The following is a 21,230-nucleotide window of genomic DNA, read 5'->3' as shown; positions in this document are numbered from 1 at the left end:
GTAGATATGCGAGAAAGAGAGTGCTTGTGTTTAGTATCTGACGGATAACTTTTGCTGCTGTTGCTGCTGCTGCATATGGATAAAATGGATAAACCGGATAAACTGGAAAGCAAACCAATGAGAGCGCAACAACCACCACCGCGCTGCGCCGCTAGCGTCGTAGACTGACGCTTCGGTCAAAAAGGAACTTAATGTGGTGTTCGGCACAGCCAAAGACAGTCAACATTGCGCAGCCGTTGTGAATGGACGTCGAAAACGCGCCGGAAGCACAAAAGTGAGAGCAATAGACAATTCTACGAGAAAGTGCAGTGTTTGTGAATGTGTGTGTGTGTGTGTGTGACTCGAGAAACAAGCACAACATACCCAAAAAAAATAAAAAACAGTTAAAGCAAAATTAGTTAACAATGGTCTTGAACAGTTTGCGACCACTTTGTCAGCCGAGTCCGGCGCCAAGTCCGCCAGCGACCAAGTCTCGCATCCAAATCGAATGGGATATCAACGATACTGTGGTGCCGTCGGTCAGCGAATACGATGAGTTCAACGATTGGGCCAATGGCCATTGCCGCTTGATTTACGGGTCGCACAGCGAGGATGCCAAGAAGCATGCCAGTGGCTGGGCGATGCGCAACACCAACAATCACAATGTCAACATACTGAAGAAGAGCTGCCTGGGCGTCCTCCTCTGCAATGCCAAGTGCCGGCTGCCCAACGGCGCCAGCGTTCATCTGCGTCCCGCCATTTGTGACAAGGCGCGACGCAAACAGCAAGGCAAACAGTGCCCCAATAGGTAAGTTGCCCCCAGCTAATCGCGCTAACAACAGCTTACCTAATCCCATATGCAATTCTTGTAGGAACTGCAATGGACGCTTGGAGATACAGCCGTGCCGCGGTCACTGCGGCTATCCGGTCACCCACTTTTGGCGTCGTGCCGGCAACGCCATCTATTTCCAGGCGAAGGGCACACACGATCATGCCCGGCCGGAGGCGAAGGGTTCGACGGAGGCGCGTCGCTTGCTCGCCGGTGGCAGGCGTGTCCGCAGTCTGGCAGTGATTCTTGCACGCGATGCGGCGCTCAGCGATAAGTTGTGCAGTCTGAGAACCAACAAGCGGCAGGCCAAGGCAGTTGGAGCCCAAGAGAATCCCACCAAGCGCAGCAAGCAACGCTCCACAAATGCGGATCAGCTGCTCCTTCAAGCCAGCCCAGAGCTTACTGGCTATCAGAGTCCAAGCAGCAATCCACCAGCAACAACAGCAACAGCAACAACAACAGCTGCAGTCTTCAATCAGAGCCAGGCACAGGCTAGCTACCTTAATCCACAGTGGAGCACCACCGAATCCTACTATCCGCCGGATGCAACATTGGGCTACACCAACAACATTTATGGCCACGATATGTTGCACTCGCCGCTCTCCTCCTCCAACAGCTCCACAGCCAGCTACTACACTGCTCACACAGAGGTGCAACAGCAACAGCAACAACAGCAACAACAACAGCAGCAACAGCAACAACAACAGTTGCAACAACAGTCGCTGCCCCAAGGCAACAACTATGAGCAGCAACAGGCAACAACAGGCACAACAACATCTACGTCCGGCTATCCAGCGAGTGGTAATCTTAAATACGAGAGCTGGGACGATACATCCAGCTTAACCAGTAGCTCTGGCTACAGCTCCGAGGACTATAGCTATTTCAATGGCTATGTGCCGCAGACTTTGGATATGAGTGGCAGCTCCAATGCCAGTCCCGAAGGCTTCTATACGCCACACTCGGAAATCTTTAATGTCTTCGATCCGAACATCAGTGGCACGGGTCCCTCGACAGTGGAGCTCTTGTACGATGAAGCCACTGCTTATCGCAAGCAGCAGCAGCAGCAGCAGACGTTGCAACATCAGCAGCAATCCTTCCCCGTCTCCTATCAACAACAGCAGCAGCAACCACATCAGACTGCTGATTATTATTATAGCAACACGGGCGTGGATAACGTGTGGAATATACAAATGGACGCGAGTGTGGCTACAGCTGCCTACCCAGGCACAAGCAGCCTGGTGGACTCTGGAGGCGTTGGTGTTTACTATTAATCCTCATCGATCTCAATATCAGAAGAAGAAAACAAAAACACTCAAGCGTTGTTCTAGTCTCTAATTGAATCCACATCTCGCCTCAGCAACTCAAAGTTATCTACATATGTTCGACACACCACCCATACCACCAACCCCACCCAAACCACCACCAACCACCCCCAAATCCCCACCTAGCTTGCTTGTTGTTGGTTAATTTTTTGTGTATTTACAAAACTCTTTCATGTTTCTACATAGCTCTTAGGTCATTGAGTTCATTTGTTTCCCAGCTATTCCAAAGTTTTAACTTAAGTGCATATATATATATATCTATAAGTATTTACTCTATGTTAGTTATTTAATCGACAAAAAACCGAATAATTAAAAAAAAACGCAAAAACCCACCTATTTATGAATTTTGTAATAAAGACTTCAGATTTATTTAAAACAGTTTTATTTCCTTAAAACCCTCTTCGAAAGTAGTACAACTTGATGATTTTTGGTATCAGTAATTTACGCTTACAAAATTGGAAATTATGATAGATATAGGATATAGATTACTATAGTAATCTACCCTTCACATTTGACTACTTCTTTTCGTTTTTTGGCTGCTACCGGAAGTCTACCAATTCTCCTCTATATTCTTCTATATTCAACATCTTAATTATATATATTTTAAATGGATAATATTTAAAAGATTTTATTTTAAATTTATTAATTTTAAGGGTGTATTCTCTAGATGCCTACTATGAATGAAATCTTTATTACTTAGTCCTTATAGTCCTCATCCTCATCCTGCGACCAACTATTCCGATGTGTATCATCGGTGCTCCGTTCACCAAGAATGAAGCTGGATTGGACAGATATTGCATCGCCTGAAGCGAAAAGAGTTAGCTCACCATTTTCTAAAGAAGAATTCTGATCGACTTGTTGGCACATCTGATAAAATGTGTTCAGCGCATTTAGAAAATTATTTTGATATTGTTGAGGATCGGGGGTCGCTCTTTGGAATTCAGAAAGCATCAAGCCTTCGTCACATTCTGTCACGACTTGGTCCGGCTTTAAAGTATTCGATGCAGTTCTGGCGATGATTAAACTTTTGGCAGAGCTGATTGGTAGAGCTGCGGTGGATCCATCTCTGGTCGAAGGTCCTGTAGTCAATGGAAGAGCTCCGTTTATGCTCTCAGTGGACGATGGGACATTGCGTTGCTCCACGCTTTCAGGAGCTGGCTTCATCACATCCATTTCCCTCAATAGACGACACCTATGGCATTTGAGTGAATCCACAGACTCACTTCGTACTCTGGAATTTCGTACAGTTCGCTTACGAGCGGGCCGTTTACCACTTTTCCGGCTGTGATTTCGAGGCAATAGTGATTGATCCGAAGTCTCGAACTCATCAATGGCTGACTGATACTCCGACAATTTATTCAGCTTGATTTTAGGCAGTTTCTTCACATTATGATTAAGCTGTTCCACGGCTCTTTTGAATTTGTGCAGCAGCCCAAAAATATTGGCATCGGTATTACGAGTATTTGAAATAGATTCCCGAAGTTTTTTCTGGCTTTTATGGCTTTTGCGTTTCAACTTTTGCTTGACCTGAGTTTTACGGTATTTTCCCATCTTGAATAAAAAATATATATATTATGGAACTAAATATCTGTCTATGAAGTATTTTGATGTTTTAGTTTTTATGCTTTCGCTGTAGCAGTCTAAAAACAAGTGAAATATTTCAACAGTTCGATTTGGCAGGAACAATATAAAGAACTATAAACTGAAGGCGCTCTACGATAACAAATAAAGACGTTTATTGACATATGATTTTTGGCTTCGAAATAAGTTTTGACTTCATCTTAGTTAACTGCAGCAAAAGAAAGTTATAATGAGAGTTTAATCAAGACCCTAAATGCTTACAGTTGAAATGCTTACAGACTCAACTAATTAAATCGATCAGGAATATTTATACTTCAGCTCCGGCATTCATACTATAATTCTATAATTCTAATATTGTCCAATATGGAAATGTATCCAGTAAAGATATATATTTATCTATAAATATATATATGCATTTGTATTGAGCTCTGAAATATGTTTGATTTGACAAGCCCGCTGTTCTTAATCGGTCGTTGAACAGCCAGCATCGAAAGATTGTTCGATTTTTGTGTATGCAACTCAAGTGTGACTTTTGACGCATCCTGTCATGGGGCAGGCATGTCCATCAGGAATCGCAGCTGCAGTGGTGCTGCTGCTGCTGCAAAAAAAAACGATTAACTATTGAATTTATGATACGTGGCAAAAGCTGTACGCATTAAATGTCAAATGTTGCGACATTAAAAACCCACAACAATGTGCCGAAATACTCATCTGAAACTATTTAGCGTGGCCACTTCAAAGGACACGCCACAAAGAGCATGTTGCCACAAAACAAACGAGGCGCGCTTAATGCGCACTTGAATGACTCCTGGACGCATGCGCAGCTACAAATGACCCTAACAATTCGAGTGAGTTTTCGAGGCGGGGTGGGTCAGCGTGAAAATTGCCGGAAAAAAGGTGACAACAAAGAGCAGAGCAGAGAAAAATAGTTCATTTTACTTTTGTTTGCGACAAATACAAAAGATTTTATTTTAGTTTTACTTTCAATTCGTGTTAAACACTTTAACTTAAAATAAATTCATGTTTATGTTTTAGAATGCAATAAATAATATATTAAAAATTAGTATAATATATAAATTCAAATATCCAATAATTACCTTTCCAAATAACTAAAAATTAGATAAGTTTAAAAAACAGATTTTTTGATTTCCCAAAGAGCCGTTTTTTTCTACCTTTTCCGTTTCACAAAATGACAAAAACCCCCTCTCAAAATGCTCATGAAGACATCATATTTTTTATAAGCCAGAAGTGCCTAAATATTTAAACCACTCAAATGCCATTTTTTTTTTTAAACAATTACAGAGCCTAGACAAAGGTGCAATTGCCTGTCAACTATTTAAAACTATAAAGCAATTTTTTTTTGTATATGTGTCGAGTCTTTTTTTATGCTAAGCTGATTATAAATAATTAAAAAAAGAAAAAAAGCTCGAAAGGGTTTCCCAAGCCTGACCCTAATGAGGGTTTGAGGGCGACCATAAACAAAACGCCCATTAGTTGTCATGTCGAGCGTGTGCAACTCGCGACTCGACGCGTGCGACCTTCAAGGACATGCAAGGATATGTCGGAATGGAAGTGGATGTGAGATGACTTTGTTTTTAAGCAATATTTGCATACATAATTATGAGTGCAGCTACCCCCGTGCAGCATCTAAAATGAAAACATTTATGTTTTGATTTCATTTATGTTAATTTCCAACCATAAATCACACAACCCGAAGCGTGTGCTTCCTGTCGCATTCAGCAGGGCTTACAATATGTTTTTTTTTTTTTTTTTCATCTTGTTGTTGTGTTTGATTAGCCAATGGCAAATAAAATAGATGCCAGTCGTATGCAAATCCAATGTTCTGACTTTGCCACTGCTCTTTTTCGGTTGTTATCCCTTTTGCATTGGGTGCCGAGCATTATGCAAATGTTCTTCATCCTTGATCCTTTTTGTAATTCAATATGCGCGTGAATTGCCCGCGACTTGGCAGAATTGATCTTTTTTTGCGCACTGATGCCCTGCTGGGGTTGAGGTATTGCAAATTTGCCAAACTAATTCGATATGCATATACATATATTAACCTCACAGATCCTGGCAATTTGTTAATGCATATTTTTGCACAACTGTTTGCAGTTGACTGAGTTGTTTTGCCTTTTTTTAAATTGCCAATAATTTCGCAAGTCAAATTTGTGGTGTAAGATTTTAATTGCCAATAATTTCGCAAGTCAAATTTGAGCTGTTTTAATGGCATTCATTATTTATTCATGTTTTTATTAACTTATGATTATTTGATGTATTTGAGTGGCATTAGGTATTGATATTAAATTAAAATTATATTGCTATTATTTTAAAATTGAATGAGAGAGAACAACGATTGCTTAAACCGATATTTGCACAGATTGACAAAACTATTAAATTAAATTGTTTTATTTTTTTAAAACAGCATTTAATTTAAAAATATTTTTCTCAAAATTTGTATAATTTACGTTTACATAAAACTTGTCTTATAGCATTTTAATTATTAATATTTATTGTAACTGAATTTTTGTATAACTTTCGGCATAATATTAACTTACGAAGGAGGCTGTTTACAAAAAATTCGTCTTATATCAAACATTTTATATCGAACTGTTTAGCAAAAAATAAAGTATTACAAGTATTCGTGTATTCAAAAGTTAATAAATATATATACAATAAAGTTTACATTCTATGCACTTGTTTGCATCTCTGAAGTTATTTTTAAACGTAGTTAGCCTGGAAAAGTTGACTCCAGGTGGGTTGGTTTCCAATATATTCCAAACGACTAAGGCTCTCAGAGCAGTCGTAGATAATAATAAACAGAAAATAGTAAAATTGTTAAAATATATTTGTTTTTCACGGATTGCGATGCCGAGAACTGAAGGAAATTCGTATTCCCGTCGTCGGAATCGTCGGGCTCGTCGAAGTCATACACAAAGACGTGAAGGTTTTAGGTTAAATGGACGCGGGAGCATTTACCATGGAGCAACAACTCCATCGGGCAATATGCCGAATGGAATGATACTCCGATCGCAGGAGAGCCTGGAGATCATACACAACTATTTATATGATTGCGAACGCAATCTGGCCGTTTGCCACGAGCAGCGCACCCAATTGGATCGGATGGTGGAGAACATCTTCTTACACCCACATGCCGCCAGCAATCATCAGATGCAGATGCCCGCTGAGATGCCCCAGCCAGAGATGGACATGACCTATGGGCAACCGAATCAGTTTGGTTTCATGCCGGTTGATCCACAACAACCGGAAAGGGTCAATGCCCCATACAATTTCCAATCAGCCGACGAACTGCCCTCCTTGCTGACCGCCGTAAACTTCGTGGCCGAGTCTCGTGGCGAACAACCGCACGACACAATGGAAGAGCTGATACGCCGCCAGCAAGCAATGGATGCTACCGAGCATGAACTGGCTCTGGTTGGGCCACCGCTAGCCAATCCCCCAATAGTCGAAGGCAGCAATAGGCTAGCTGCCGGCGACGGTGTCTACGTGTTGCCCATATGCTCGGTGCAGTTGAACCGTTCCACTGATTCACGCTTGCTTACTTTTATAGTCGAATTGAATGGCGAACAAAGCCCGCCACGATGATGGCCATCCAGGATACAAAGTTTGGTTCTTACTCATCTTTAAATTTACTTGTTATTTTGTGGCATTTTCCAATAAACGCATTTTCCATTTCGTCTTCAAATGTTATGTAGCAGGGCACTGGTGTATTACTAGTCTGTAACATAACATCTGTCACATAACATGCAACTATGCATTTAACATAAAATATCGATATAGATCGCTATCATTTGTGTGATCACCAGCTTGAAGCAAAAGAGCTGAATCGTTGTGAATAAAGTAAAGTAAATAGACGTGTTTTTGACTGCTACAGTTGGGTTTGGCACATTGTCATTCGCTGATAAGATTTGGAAAGAGAAGATAAGTAAGAGAGAGAGAGTGAAAGAGACAGAGACAGCGAGAGATATTTTGATAAAGACAGATAAAGAAGGAGCGAAATATAGAAATTACATTAAGAATACATAACACAAATAAATTGAATTCCTATATTGAAGAGTAATTAGGAGGAGGTGAGCGAGGATAAGGAGATGGATATAAAGAGAGTTTCTCAGCTAGATGAAATCTAATAAGTAAAATATAGAGAGAGGAAGGGAAACTTGTACAACACTTCATTAGACCGATCAATAATCCCATTAGAGTGTTCTATAAAATAAAGAAAATAAAATAAAATGAAAGAAAGAGCACGCGAGCAATTTCCTATGCACTTGATAAGGCACAAAATTATCAAAAATGTTTTTGTTATTAACACAAAATATCAATAAAACTTTTTAACTGCCACAAATTTGAAATTTGAAAATTAGGCAAAAATTCCGTCAGCACTCGCTTAAGAGATCAAAGCGCCACCTATTAGTCAATAGGTTAACGTCGGTTCAAGTGAGTGGTCGATTGTGGTGGTTGGCCGATGACTTCAGCATGAACTCGTTGCTATCGGTACATTACAGTCGGCGTTGTGGTTTGTGCAACAAGTTAATTGAATTGCCACATAGTTTTTATATAAATTTCTGCAAATTAGCCAAGCATAAGCAGCTTATCGAGAGTTAAGCCAGAGTTTAACATACGATATAGCGAGCCCATATACATATAACACAAAAAAAGCTTGTGTAATGTCAGCATTAAGGTTTCTAAGTGCCGTTGGCCAAATATCCAAACAGCAATTGCTGAACAATAAATGCTCAAGAGGTAATCGGCTAAAAATAAACTAAAGAAATAAAGACGATACATCTTAAAACAGTTTCAAAATATATGATAATTGCTAAGATAGCATAACCAACAAGTATAAATGTTATCATATTGCCCGAAAAGCAGCGGTCGAATAACTGGACTTTGACCTTTGTACTAGACCAATATGCGATAACACCAAACGACTGAGACTTTGCTTGTCTACTATTGGGCATTGATATTAATATTCATTCTTCCATTTGTGTAGCACATCCATTCTCTGCACAACTCCAGCGACGTCTAATGTCTACGAATTTAGCACCGGCTGCGGCTGCTTCTGCCCAGAAGCATCTGCACACCAAAGTCATCGATGGGGTTATGGTGATCAAGATTGATTCACCCAATGTGAAGGTTAATTCGCTGGGCGCAGAGGTGAGCAACGAGTTCGAGAGCGTCATTAAGGATCTAGAGACAAATGCGGCTGTCAAAGCGGCAGTGCTCATTTCGGGCAAACCGGGCTGCTTTGTTGCGGGCGCCGATATTGGCATGCTGGAGGCCTGCAAGTCAGCCGAGGATGCCACACTCATCTCGCACGGTGGTCAGATCTTCTTCGATCGCCTGGAGCGCAGTCGCAAGCCCGTTGTGGCCGCTATTAGCGGTGTCTGCCTGGGTGGCGGCCTCGAATTGGCGCTTGCCTGTCACTATCGCATCGCCACCAAAGACAGCAAGACCAAGCTGGGTCTGCCGGAAGTTATGCTCGGCCTGCTGCCAGGCGGTGGCGGCACTGTGCGCCTGCCCAAGCTGACATCGGTGCCCACTGCCTTGGACATGGGGCTGACAGGCAAACAGATCCGTGCCGATCGTGCCAAGCGTATGGGTATCGTCGATTTGCTCGTCGATCCCGTCGGACCCGGCCAGCAGTCAGCGGCGCAAAACTCCATGGACTATCTGGAGAGGACAGCCATACAAGTAGCCAACGATTTGGCCAGCGGCAAACTGCGCGTAAGTTGCTCAAATTGTTCCGTGTCTGTGTCGATGGAGTATTAATTTTTCTGCACATTCTTGCAGGTCAATCGCGAGAAATCTGGCTTGGTCGATAAGCTGCAGGCGCTCGTCATGGACACGGACTTTGTGAAGAACAAAATCTTTGACACAGCCCGCAAACAGGTGATGAAGGCCACGGGTGGTCTCTATCCAGCGCCCCTCAAGGTGAGTTCACTATATTCCCCGAAAAATGAAAAAGTATATTTATTGTCGGCTAGCATATATAAAATCTTAATTGTTAGTTTCCTTTGAACATATGAACTATATTATAAAATGGTCAGATAAGAGTTTGGCTCCGATATGTGTTTGTTTTTATTGTACAGACAACAAAGAACGGCTATCGCCGGCATGCTTTAGATAAGACATATCCTCGTAGACCGGAATGTGATTGCCGATATTTAAATTTAATTTAGATATATGAAAGCTATCTGATACTAGTAAATAATACTATACGCAAAAATGCCAAATTTGATTATGAGAAATTGTTTAACAAAAAACTGTTTCACTCGTACCAATCATTCCCACGGCAACTATATGATATAGTGCTCCGATCTCTAGGTTCTTTTCTTTTGTCAAAGTTTAAGAATAACAAAAATACGCATATTGGGTAAATTTAGTCAGATTAACTTAAGAAACAAATAAGTTTTTCATACAAGACGTCATCTTCCAAAAAAAAAAAAAAACGAGAACTCATATTTCGACGGAACTATATGATATAATAAACCTATCTAAAACTTCTTAGGACTTATGCTAAACCATTTCTGCTCAACAGATTCTCGAGGTGATTCGCACTGGAGTCGACAAGGGTACCGATGCTGGCTTCGAAGCCGAGCGCAAAGGCTTCGGTGAATTGGCGGCCACACCGCAATCGAAGGGTCTGATGGCGCTTTTCCGTGGGCAGACCGAGTGCAAGAAGAATCGCTTTGGCAACCCACAGCGGGCAGTAGAAACTGTGGGCGTGCTGGGTGCTGGCCTGATGGGCGCCGGCATTGTGCAGGTGTCCGTGGACAAGGGCTACAAGGTGATAATGAAGGATGCTACCGAGCCGGGCCTGGCACGCGGCATTGGCCAGGTGCAGAAGGGACTGGAGACGGCTGTGAAGCGCAAGCGCATCACGGCACTGAAACGCGATCAAGTGATGTCCATGCTGCTGCCCACATTGAACTACAAGGACTTTGAGAAGGCCGACATTGTGATCGAGGCCGTTTTCGAGGACATCCAAATCAAGCATCGTGTGATCAAGGAACTGGAGGCTGTCGTGCCCGAACACTGCATCATTGCCAGCAACACCAGCGCCATACCCATTACACAGATTGCAGCTGGTAGCTCTCGTCCCGATAAAGTGGTTGGCATGCATTATTTCTCGCCGGTGGACAAAATGCAACTGCTGGAGATCATAACGCATCCAGGCACCTCCAAGGATACCGTTGCCCAGGCCGTTGCCGTTGGCCTCAAGCAGGGCAAGGTGGTGATCACGGTGGGAGATGGTCCCGGTTTTTACACCACACGAATTCTCGCCACCATGTTGTCAGAGGCCATAAGGTAAGTCCAAATCATTAATTTGAACTGTGTTTTTGTGCTAATCTTTATGTGTTCCAAAGACTACTGCAAGAGGGCGTGGATCCTAAGGAACTGGACCAGCTCACCAAGAAGTTTGGCTTCCCCGTGGGCGCTGCCACACTGGCCGATGAGGTGGGCATTGATGTGGGATCTCACATTGCTATTGATTTGGCCAAAGCATTCGGCGAACGTTTCAGCGGTGGCAATCAGCAAGTCATGAGCGATCTGGTGTTGGCTGGTTTCCTTGGCCGCAAATCGGGCAAGGGCATTTTCCTGTACGATGGCCAAACCAAGGGTAGCCGCCCCATAAACACCGAGGCACTCGAAATTGTCAAGCAGAAGTATTCTTTAGACTCCAAGGGCGCCAATACGCCCGAGGATATGACCCTGCGCCTGGTGTCGCGCTTCGTGAACGAGGCAGTGCTGTGCCTAGAGGAGAAGATACTGGACAGTCCGTTGGAGGGCGATGTGGGCGCCGTATTCGGCTTGGGCTTCCCCCCATTCACCGGCGGCCCCTTCCGCTGGGTCGATCAGTACGGTGCTGGCAAATTGGTTAGCAAAATGCAGTCATTTGCCGAACTATATGGTGCTCCATTTAAGCCCTCCCAAACTCTGCTCGATATGGCCAAGGATCCGTCCAAGAAATTCTATCCCAAGACTTCTGATGCAAAATTGTAAACGACAATAATCATAATCGATAATTAGCTTTATAGTGAATTTATACCCGTATCACCTTTGCATTTCTTTCACCAATTCGTTAGAGTGAGCATAATTGTGTTTTGAGTTTGATAATAAAGTGTATAATGTAATATTTTCATACATTCATTTGTTTATTATTTGACACGACTGTTTGTTTTGTGCGAGTTTTAGGAATCTCTCGCAGCGTTTTTTCTTTCTTTAAATCTAATCTGCAACGATTTTGTACATCAATTCTATTACTTAGCCTACACACATACGCACTAAGCATAACATCCATTCCTATATATATTTATATATATACATTATTCTATGTAAACACAACATGTAGCAAGTGCAGCAGCCCCAATAGGCCAGTGCCGCATTTCAGTAACTTAATTGCTAGAACTAACACATTGAGCACAACACATGGACAGTGAACAGCAGTAGACACAAGAGTTGTGAAGGAACTGTGCAAATAATTTTCATGATTTCAGTTTTGTTTTGTGTTAAAAAATAATAATTATCGCGCTTCGAAGGAAAAAAATGCATCTGGACTTTCAAAAATGAGCAAAATAGTATTATACAAATCATTATTAGCTATCACAAAAGTCTGCGCTTAAAATAAGTTCATTTTAGTAGATCAAATGTATCATTGAAAGTACATTTTTTTTAAATTAATTAGGATTTTATAATGTTTTAAGTTGCTTGAAACCAGATACTAATCACTTTTTACATAAATCGTGAAATATTTGTGTTTAAAAAACTGTACAAAGAATAAATTATTAAAAAAATGAATGAATCAATGTTGGAAAATATTTAGCATTTAAAAAGTATCTTTAAAAATTAAACTTGTGCCACTTTTTACTTTTAAAAAAATATTTTTTAACATTCATAATATATGCTATATATATATATATATATTTCTTTTTTGGTATTCGCTTCGTTATCATTTGTAGTCTTCACAGCTATTTCACAACTCTTAACATCCAACTAGTTCAACTTAATCTAAGTTATGGTATCAAAATTTACTTGCGCCAATCCCGTCCAGAACTGCGACGCTGTTGCCTGACCACTGGGCTGTTACCAGCAACACCAGCAGCGGATGCGGTGCTGCTCGCACCGCTTCCATTGGCCAGTCCACCGTTGTAGCGATCCTGGGCGGGATAACGATCCACAACATCATCAATGAGCTCGAGTATGCCAATTTTGAACTTGCGACGCTGCTGCGGCGTCAAAGCTGCAATATCCGGCAGAATGCTGCGAAAGAACTCCATGTCCGTGTGCTCGGTAACGCTAAGGTTACCAAAGTAGCCACTGCTCGTTGTGGTTGCCTCGCACTCGGTCTTGATCCGCTTGGCGCTGCAGGGCTCAAGGTGCGTCTGTTGCTGCTGCTGTTGCTGATGCAGCGAATGGTTGTGGAAATGTGACGCCTGATGATGCAGTGGCGTTGAGCAAGCATCGTTGTATATCAAATCCTGACCAGACTCGGCCAGCTGCACATCGGGTATGAAATTCTGTAGACTATTGGCGCTGGCCGTTTCACTATGTGCCGGCGATCCTGGAGTTGTCATCGCATTGCCACCAGGTGTGCTGGCTGCGTGTTGCAGGCCCAATTGTGCAGCTATGGCGGGATCGAAAGCATCAATTGTCTCCTCATCATCGTTCTCAGAGAGCGACTGCTTCAGCTCAAGCGATTCATTCTTTAGACCAATGGTATTGTTATTATTATTGTTGTGGTTGTTGTTGTTGTTGTTATTATTGCAGTACAAATGCTCCTGCTGATGTTGCTGATGCTGTTGGAAATGCAAATGTTGCTGGGAGAACTTGTATAGCGATGCGAGACTATTGTTGCCATCCAGTGAGTTCCTTGTCGACTTCAGGAATGGTAGCAGAAATGCCATGTGCTCCGTGAGATAGTATGGCTTGTGTTGTGGCTCGGAACCACTCTGCTGTTTAATGTAACGCGAGAGGCAGGCGCGCAGATTCCTCCAACGCTCCTTGCAGTGAATAACTAAAAAGGAAATAGTAAAAATGGGAAGGTTCATCAACTGACCCGTAGAAGATGACTTCTTTAGCTACTTACCACTCTCACGTGTGTCCTCGGAAATCAGCGACCAGGCCTTCTCCTGGTTGTCTCTGCAAAGTAAGAAGACAAAGCTAAAGTATTTGTACATAAGTAGAGAAGTAGAAAGAAGAAACGCTGTCTTTCCACAAAAAAAAAAAAATGGAAAAAGTTTTGCAAACTAAGTGAAAATCTGTTAAAAATATTTATATTAGACAAAGTTTTTCCCATGAAATTTTAAGTTAAATTTTTATTTGATTTTACTATAAATAAGTATAAATATATTCTATATTCAAATTTAAAATTGATCTTTAAAATAAAACGATTTTACAAACTTAAAATGTGTTTATTTGTATTTATTTTTTCCCAAAATTGAAATACATAAACCAGGCTTAAATGGCAATTAGCAAGGGAAAGTAAGTCTAAAAAAAAAAACCTAATTCAAGTACAAAATTCTATTAATAATCCCGAATATTAAATTATTAATTGAGAGCGAAAAAATAAATGTAATTTATCAACAAAACTTAAATGTAATCTTGATAAGCCTAAAATTCTAAGGAATCGTGAATAGTCAAAACTATATCCTATATACATATATAGTTTTTTTTTTCGTTGAGTAGTAGAAACTCACCTGTTGCGATACTCGGGCACTTTCTTGTCGTATAGACAACGATGCGTGCGCACTAAATTCACGAATCGTATGTTGAAATCCTCGTCCGCTTGCATCACACGATTGGTAGATCCTATATTGACCGCCGTTGTCGATGTGGCACCCGGACTGTTGCCGTTGTATAAAGTTGCTGTGGATGTTGCCCGATGGTTGTGCTCGGTTTTAATGCTGCTGCTGCTGCTGCTGGTGTTGGCAGCGTTGCTTGTGCCATTGCTGCTGTTGGGCGTCGAGGTGGTCATATTTGCTTCACTGTCTCGTCTTACTGTTATTGTTGATATTGTTGCAGCCTGTTAATTACATAGGATGCAATCAGTTGGCTGTTTAATGTTGCAATACGACTGATGTTGTTGCTGCCTTTATTGCTGTTTCTGTTGACAGCCCCACTGATAACAACGGCAACTGCAGTCAGAACAACAAGAGAAAAGTTTGCTCAATTCGATTTTGTGCTCTGTTTCATGGCTTGTGTATGTGTTGGTGTTGCTGCCGTCTCAGCAACAACAACAATGACAACAGCAGCAGCAGCAGGCGACGTCAATGGAGCTTTTTGCAATTGGTGCTTTTTTGCTGCTGCTGCTGCTGCTGTTGTTGTCATAACTATGTATATATTTTGTGAGACCTAATAAAACAGTATGAGCTCTTTGTTGTTGTTGTTATTGCTGTTGTTGCTGTTGTTTTTAGCATTTATTTTTTGTGAGCGGTTTCGTGACATTTTTGTGGACGACGTCAACAATGACAACGACATTAGCAACATTGTTGACTTTTCATATTATTATAGCCACAATAACAAAAATAACAGTCATAAAATAATAAGAATAAAAGGCAATTTTGCTGTATATATATATATATATGTGTATATATGTATGTGTGTATGTATGTACTTGTTGCTTTTATTGTAACAACTTCTTGTCATGCACACGTAGAAAAATACATATATATATGTATATGTATATGTTTTGATAACAACCACAGCGCTGCCAGCTGCCAGTGTATTAAGATTCACAGCAATTTCGAATCATTCAGCAAATGATTCGATTAATGATTCACATGGCATACTATCGAAAGCTTAACTGGCCCACTGTCTGGCTGCCTGTTATTGCAACTGCTTAGCTGAATGTTGTTGTTGTTGCGACTACCTGTTTTGATTCTAATCAACCCACTCAGATTTGCACTGCTCTCTCTCTCGTTCGTTTACTCTCCCTCTCTCCCCTCTTCTACACCGTTCTCAATTTTCATCAATCGCATTGATTCTCTCTCTCTCTCTCTCTGTCGCTCTTCCTCTATTTTACTCTCGTTTGAGACTGTCGCTAAAATCTTTTACAAATTTTCCCGCCACTTTGAGCACCTTGCGTTAAGACCACCAGTTTTGCACAATAACAACGTGCGCACAGTGGGCTGAGTGACTATGACAATATGTCGATCAAAATCTGATATTGAATTCAAATTTAATTGTATATAGCAATATTTTCAATCAATTAACACTATGTACATTTGTATAATATTTATTTACCTATCAATTTAAATAACCAAAACGCTTTTCAAATAATAACAAATACGAATGTATTTTTTTAAAACTAATATTGAATTTTTTTTAATTGAAACAAATTTGAAAATACAATTTTGAGTATATTGAGAAATCGAAAGTTTTGCACTAGATTCTGCCCAGTGTGCCACAGTTGTTATGTTGTTTTTGTCATCATCATTATTATCAACATTGCCAACTTCATTATCATCTTATACGCTGCGCGCGTGTTTCAGTTCTGGCTGTTGTTGTTATCGTTATTGTTGTCGTTGTTGTAGTTGCTGTTGACGTTGCTTTTGTTATTGCCATTGCTGCTTGTGCTGCTGCTGCTGTCGCTGTCGCTGTCGTATGTTCTGTATTATTCGTCATTTGTTTTTGTTGTTTTCGTTAGTTTTGTTTGTTCGCCTTTAACAGTTGCCAGCGTCGCTGACGCAGCAGCAGCCGCAGCAGCAGCAGAATAGCGAGACTTTGTTTTGTTGTTGTAGCTTCTGCTGCCTGCTTGCTGATTTAGTGTTGTTGTACCGCCTGCGCAATGCTAGTTGTTGTTGTTGTTGTTATTGCTGCTTCTGTTGTACTTATTGTATTGGCAAGTAGAGATGGCAAACAAAAAACTACCCAGCAATATTAATTGTATTTTGTCGATTAACATAAAATTCGTTATATGTAAGTATGTACATGTGTATTTAGTATGTCTCTGTATATGTATATGTATATATATATAACAATATACATATACATAGATGTATTTATTCAGCAACAATAGCAACAGCACACAAAAAGTACAGCAACGTGCAAAACAAGAAAACACAAAACAAAAAAACAAAAAAAAAGAATATTTCTAAAGCTAACAAAACACACAAAACTTGCAGAAATACCCGGCTATCCCCCGGCCCCAAACACCGCTGCCCCTGTCCAATGACAGCAGCAGCAGCAGCAGCAACGAAACCAAAGGCAATAACTTTGTTAGATAGAACAACAACAACAACAAAAACAACAACAACAACATGGCAAAGCATCAGCAGCAGCAGCAGCAACAAAAGGCACAAACACACACATACACACACATTCACAGCGACCACATTGGCACACAAACAGTTACACTATGCCATATAGAATTTTTCTTGTTGGTGAATTGTTGTTGCTTATCTGGCCAAAGGCATTGTTATTGTTATTTTTGTTGTTGTTGTTGCTGTTGCTGTGGTGGTTTTTATTTTATTATTTCGAAAACAATTTCATTTTCCAGTCGAACATTTTTTGTTTTTGTTTATTTTACCTGTTCTCGGCTGTTTACGGCGTCCAGTGTGAACGTTTGAACAGAAAAACCGTTTACGAGCAAAAATTGAAAGCGCGGTTATTTTTTTTAAAGCCACTGCCAGTGCTGCACTGAAAAACGGCGCCAAAAAGTGTCCGATGCGGTGACGACTGCAACTGCGACTGTGACGGCGACGGCAACGGCAACTGTGACGGCAACGGCGACTGTGACAAGAAACAACAGCGACGGACTGACGTAACGTACAAAAAGTTGCAATTTCAATTTCGTTTTCTGTTGTCGTATGTTTCACGTTTCAAGCGACGAAAGCGACTAAACACACTCGGATACTCAGTATCTATCAGCTACAGTAGAACACAACAACAAAATCAGCAGCAGCAGCAGCAGCAGCAGTTGAAGCAGCAGTCGAAGCAGTGGCAGGCAGGCAAGCAGCGTTCGAGACGTACAGTGGGTCGCAAATAATTTTATTGCTGCATAAATTGTATACCATGTTTTTAGAAAAATATGTTAAAAATAATACAATATTAAGCAATGACTAAAATGCTAGTTAAATTTGCTCAATTAATAACACTTCTTATGTATCTAAACTTTATTTTACTACCTGCAATTTTTAATCAAATTCAATAATAAACACTATATTTTTATTATTTATTATGCTAATTACAATGTTTTGATAAGTGAGTAAGTTTTTGCTACTGCTTCGAACTTTTACTTTTCAATTCACATGTATTGTATTTGTTCTACTGTGCGACGACTACAGCAAACAGAGAACAACGCACAAAACGCTGCTCTTTCTCTCTCTCGCTCACTCGCATAAGCACACACAATACACCCATACACACACATACAGCTGGCAACAACAAGAGCACAACTTTTGTTATTGTTGTTGTTGCTGCGGGCGAACAACAAATAATACAAACAATACACACACACACACAAAACACACACTCACAGAAGCAGGCACACAGGCAGAGAAACAACAGCAGAGCAACGGCAACTGCGCGCTACAAAATGCAAAGAGACAGAGACACAAAGCAGAAACGACGAAACCGACGACGTCGACGACGGACTAACAAAAATTTGACTCACTGTGGTCCCGGCTCAAAATAAATGTAACCGAATTACGCTCACAAAATATTAGCTAATGATGATTACTGTTACTATTTTTGAATTCATTTACATTAGCGAAAAGTTTAAATAATTAATATTGTATTTTGAAAAATGATTTTTATTAATAAATTTTATTTTGAATTATTATATGCTCATATATTGTTTATTATACTTTTTGGTACCAATTTGGGGCCCGTTACGCAGCACTATTTTCTTACTCTATTCGCTGTTGCCTGCTTGCAACCACAAGATTTGACTATATCCTGTATTAAATACTATCAATCCTAGTCCAATGTGCATTTCCCATGTGAGTCAGTATGTGTGTGTGTGTGAGTGTGTGTGCTCACATCCACCTAAAATGGGTTTCTAACTCTCAGTGAACATTGAAACAGCGACAGTTGCTCAGCAGCGGCAGCAACTGCTCTCAAAATAAACAAAATGCAAAGCAAACAAAAATACACGCAAAATATTTTCGTGCTGTATTTGTTGTTGTTGCTCTTTCTTTAATAAAAGCTCTTGCTGCTTGCTGTTCTGCTCTGCCCAAAGTTTGTTATCATTGTTGCTGTGTTACGGGCTGCAAAGCTTTTGTCCAATAGTTGTTTACATTGTGTTAGGTACGGTATGGGGAGGGGGTAAAGGAGCTTTCGCACATTTTATTTGATAGGGGGCGCTTTTCCAAAAGAAATTCTTATTTAAAAGAACAAAGCCTTTGTCCAGATGAATGCTTGGAAGAAATGATAAAAGTACAAAATAATAAGAAAGTATCATATATATTCCATCGATTAATTACTGTCAATATCTGATGGAGTTGCGTACATACTTGTTGCTCAAATCATTAATGTAAATATAACATAAAATATTTCAAAATTATTACATTATCACTGAAAGCCATTGAAGACGAAGCTTTAGCAAAAGCTTACGTCAAGCACACACACACACACACACACCACTAAGTGAATCTGAGTTACCATTCCATCAAATGATAAGCGGCGCTTTCGATACGGTTTAATGATTTGTTTACAACTATGTCGCCGTGCAATTTACCGCAAGCATACGTTACAGCTTTTCCTGTCCACTCCACCTCTCCCGCACACACTTTGCTAACATTTCCTGAAAGCTCCATCTGCTGCGTGCGTGCGCGCAAAAATTCAATAAAAAGGAGGCTCGTTTCTGTTTTGGCCTACATGCACAGGCACGAACAGACAGAGCCGAGAGCCGAGGGCCGACGAAGGCCGATCCAAAACTTGGTCAGCAGTGGAAGCTTCAAGTGCAATCGTTTCGTCGGCGCTTTAAAGCTAACAAACTTTTGTGGCCTGCCTTCAGTTGGCAAAGGACGGTTGAGATTGACACTGGTCCTGCGGGCGCCTAAAAGCACACAACAATTTTTTCGTTGTTGCTGTGTCAGTTACGCGCTGTGTGTGTTCGCATGGTGTGATTGTGTGGCAATGTGTGTGTATGTCTATGTGCATTCAAATATTTGTCATGAATTATTAAGAGCAGTGAACTGGAAAATATGAAATTTAGTCGAACAAAGAGGAACCAACAACTAAAGAATAAAAAACGTAAGCCAAAAAGTTTCCCCCACCAACAAAGACTTTTCTGTGGCCATTGCAATCCAGCTTCGTTCAGTGCAAATGCATTTCAAAGGCGCATTTTCCACTTTCTCTCCCACGCTCTCACTCTCCTCATGTCGCGCTCTCTCTCTCTCAGCTGGCACCCTCGGCAGTTCTCTTTTACAGTGTAGAGTTTCGATTTCGTTAGAAAATCGAAACAAACTGTGGGGTAGAGCGGGTCAGTGTTTATGGGTATCCGTGCTGCGGCTACCTGTAGATGTCACACACACAAACACACACACACACACTCACACAAGCATGCAAACACGCACACATATAAAACCTGTCCATGTGTCTGAGTGGCGGTGGCCTGGCGAGTCCTTGAAGAGGGTTTTTATTGTTAAAACATCATAGTTGTCGCCGCACCCCGCAGCCACCTCCAACTTTCGTTTCCGAATGTAATTAATCTATAATTCAAGGTCCAATGCGTCCGTCACGAAGGTTAAACATGACGAACTGCCTCCCCTGCATTAACTTGAGCTTAACTCGAGGCATTCCCAACAATTTCCATAGCAAATTCATTAGGCGAACAGCTGCAAAAGTTTTTTCGAAATTTATATGCGCCTTTGGCCAGACTGACTTGCAAATCAAACAAGTTGTAAACTAACGCCTTTGAATATTCTGCTAAAATAGTTCGTTTTGGCTGTTACTCAAGCAACGATATAACGATATATAAAATTGGTATAATATATGTAAAATTTTAAAGTCAATTAATACTTAAAAAATGAAGAAAAACATATGTTATTGTCTTTAGAATATTATTTTACTGCTTATTTGATTGACGTTATACGCATCGTTTCAAGTTGTTTACAGAGAAACTCGAGCTGTAAAGTAAAACTTGAGAATAAACTCAAGTTGTTCTGTTTACAAAGGGGTCTCCTTTTTTCCCAACAAGAGATTCAATATTCATTCACTGCTCAAAATTCAAGCCCCCATAACGAGCAGCGAAGTAGAAAATTGAAGAAATTGTCCTGGTGCTCTACAAAAAAAAAACACATTCTCAAGAGTCCTTAGACGCCCATCGTCTATATTTCATGCTGGTCAAATATGTATGTATATAAATACGTAATTGTGATTCCACGTACACGCACACATACAAAGAGGCAGCCGCAATATTTAAATTCCTGACAAAGCTCTGTGAAAGAAATCCTGCCCTTCGCAGACATAACCGCAACTATGAGCGCTAAACATTAGGAAAACGTCCCCTACCATCCCCCTCCCCCTCAAATATCTCCGGCAAACATTTGCTTTCT

At 40.8% G+C, this 21,230-nt stretch overlaps 3 protein-coding genes across 3 annotated transcripts; 2 read left to right on the top strand and 1 right to left on the bottom strand.

The window, feature by feature from the left end:
• Window positions 1–404: 404 nt before the first annotated feature.
• LOC6562140 (transcription factor glial cells missing) lies at window positions 405–2,079 on the top strand. Its single transcript, XM_001988203.1, has 2 exons — window positions 405–787; window positions 852–2,079. Exons 1-2 carry the CDS (start codon window positions 405–407, stop codon window positions 2,077–2,079), a joined length of 1,611 nt encoding a protein of 536 aa, XP_001988239.1.
• A 6,123-nt stretch (window positions 2,080–8,202) lies between these two features.
• LOC6561593 (trifunctional enzyme subunit alpha, mitochondrial) lies at window positions 8,203–11,874 on the top strand. The gene is made up of 5 exons (XM_001988206.3): window positions 8,203–8,472; window positions 8,720–9,453; window positions 9,520–9,660; window positions 10,268–11,037; window positions 11,097–11,874. Exons 1-5 carry the CDS (start codon window positions 8,397–8,399, stop codon window positions 11,731–11,733), a joined length of 2,358 nt encoding a protein of 785 aa, XP_001988242.1. The 5' UTR covers window positions 8,203–8,396; the 3' UTR covers window positions 11,734–11,874.
• On the bottom strand, window positions 11,833–17,612 carry LOC6562711 (putative uncharacterized protein DDB_G0291608). The gene is made up of 4 exons (XM_001988207.2): window positions 17,258–17,612; window positions 14,427–14,752; window positions 13,817–13,869; window positions 11,833–13,744 (listed from the first exon to the last, which is right to left on the bottom strand). The coding sequence occupies exons 2-4, from the start codon at window positions 14,702–14,704 to the stop codon at window positions 12,759–12,761; spliced, it is 1,317 nt and encodes a 438-aa protein (XP_001988243.1). The 5' UTR covers window positions 14,705–14,752; window positions 17,258–17,612; the 3' UTR covers window positions 11,833–12,758.
• Between the last annotated feature and the right edge of the window lie 3,618 nt (window positions 17,613–21,230).

This window comes from Drosophila grimshawi, unplaced genomic scaffold (genome assembly GCF_018153295.1).
Source record: "Drosophila grimshawi isolate 15287-2541.00 unplaced genomic scaffold, ASM1815329v1 contig_1377, whole genome shotgun sequence".
Lineage (NCBI taxonomy): Eukaryota > Metazoa > Arthropoda > Insecta > Diptera > Drosophilidae > Drosophila > Drosophila grimshawi.
The sequence above is the reverse complement of the archived record's forward strand: the minus strand, read 5'-3'. Positions and strand labels throughout refer to the sequence as shown.